The sequence below is a fragment of the Glycine soja genome, chromosome 5, assembly GCF_004193775.1.
Source record: "Glycine soja cultivar W05 chromosome 5, ASM419377v2, whole genome shotgun sequence".
Classification (NCBI taxonomy): domain Eukaryota; kingdom Viridiplantae; phylum Streptophyta; class Magnoliopsida; order Fabales; family Fabaceae; genus Glycine; species Glycine soja.
The window spans coordinates 38,510,056-38,511,805 of record NC_041006.1 but is presented as its reverse complement, the minus strand read 5'-3'; the positions used below and the strand labels follow the sequence as shown (position 1 = coordinate 38,511,805).

General features: G+C 43.3%; 1 protein-coding gene across 1 annotated transcript; it reads left to right on the top strand.

Moving 5' to 3' along the window:
- Window positions 1-618: 618 nt before the first annotated feature.
- On the top strand, window positions 619-1,750 carry LOC114413103 (protein SENSITIVE TO PROTON RHIZOTOXICITY 2-like). The gene has a single exon (XM_028377310.1). The coding sequence runs from the start codon at window positions 719-721 to the stop codon at window positions 1,700-1,702; it is 984 nt and encodes a 327-aa protein (XP_028233111.1). The 5' UTR covers window positions 619-718; the 3' UTR covers window positions 1,703-1,750.

Sequence of the window (1,750 nt, the reverse complement as noted above, 5' to 3'; positions counted from 1 at the left end):
TAATTTTAGTATACAATAGTTGTACAATAATTAAAATCTATAATCTTACGTATACTATCCAAATATTTCACCTCAAGACCAATTCTCTTGGGTTAGAGAGTAGAATGTTTATCTATAGACAAATGATTCTTGTATAATAAAATGTGCAATTCAGTGTTGGAGTTTAAAATGTAATAAATGATAAATTGTAGCGGTGAGATAAATACTTAGTGTTGTATAACTTTTATTTATAATGATTCTGATTTCTTGCAATCCTGTGTGTTTTTTCTTCAAAATTTCTAACGACACTCACAAAAAATTTATGAAATAATAAAATACAATTGACATTTCCATGACTTTTCGTGTAACAACTAATAATAAAAAAATACTAATAGTAATTAAAATGAAGTCAAAAAAGTTGCAAGACCAGTGCTGTTTTGTTTTGTGTCAATTGACATAACGTAATCAACACGTGCAGCATGTATCGACAAAAGCAACTTTCCCTTATATTTTCAAGTTTGTACAACAATTATGATTCACAGTTATTTCAAAACCTATTTGTGAAAATAAATATTTATTTTAAAATTATTAAGCTCACCCCATGTCATACCACATATATAAGTAGTATATATTTGCTGGATCATCTTACTCATGAAATCACTGAGTCTCACACCAACCAACAATCAACAACAAGAACTTAGCCACATACATACAGAATACAGATTAATAACCCAACCACATGCCAAACACCACTGAAGAATTCCATAACAACAACTGCTTCGAGTCTCTCCATGTTTCCCTTCGCAACCTCTCCCAACTCAGCACCCGAATGGATTCCCTTCAAAGCTTCCTGTCCCATTCCATCCAATCCCACACTCTCCTCACTCACCACCAAATGAGCACAGTCTCCAACGAGATCCTAACCGCCATTCGCCACGTCATCACCAACAGCGCCGCCCTCGTCGCCGCCTCGGGAAACGTGCTTCCTCTCTCGGAGACTCCGACTTTGGACTCTCCGAACCTCAACAACAACAACAGCAACGACAACGTGGTGGAGCTCGACGCGATGGAGCTGCTGGCGAAGCACCTTCACTTCTGCGAGGTGTGCGGGAAAGGCTTCACGCGCGACGCGAATCTGAGAATGCACATGCGCGCGCACGGGGACGAGTTCAAGACCCCGGAGGCACTCGCCAACAAGGCGCGTGGGGAGACGCGCCTCAAGGCGGCGCGGTTTTCGTGCCCCTTGGAGGGGTGCAACCGTAACAAGACGCACAAGAAGTTCAGGCCGTTGAAGTCGGTGTTCTGTCTGAGGAACCACTTCAAGAGGAGCCACTGTCCCAAAACGCTGTCGTGCCAGCGGTGTCGGAAGAAGAGCTTCGCGGTGCTGTCGGACTTGAGGAGCCACGTCAAGCAGTGTCGGGGAGAGGCCACGTGGAAGTGCTCATGCGGGACTACGTTTTCGAGGAAGGACAAGCTGTTGGGACACGTGGCGCTGTTCGAGGGGCATTCGCCGATGCTTGAAGAGGAGGCCCCAGTGGCAGTGGCGGTGAAGGAAAGTGAGGGTGGTTTGGATGGGTTACCTGAAGGGTTCTTTGATGGTTTGGATGAATTTGGATTTGGATCCATTCAAAACAACTGTTCACATGCAGGAGCAAGCTTAGCCTTAGGGCTTCCCTCAAATAATTTATATGCATGGGAACTCTCTTTTTCTAATTTAATCTAGAAGCTAAATAATCAAATTCAACACTGAAAAGTGTGATATAATGTAATC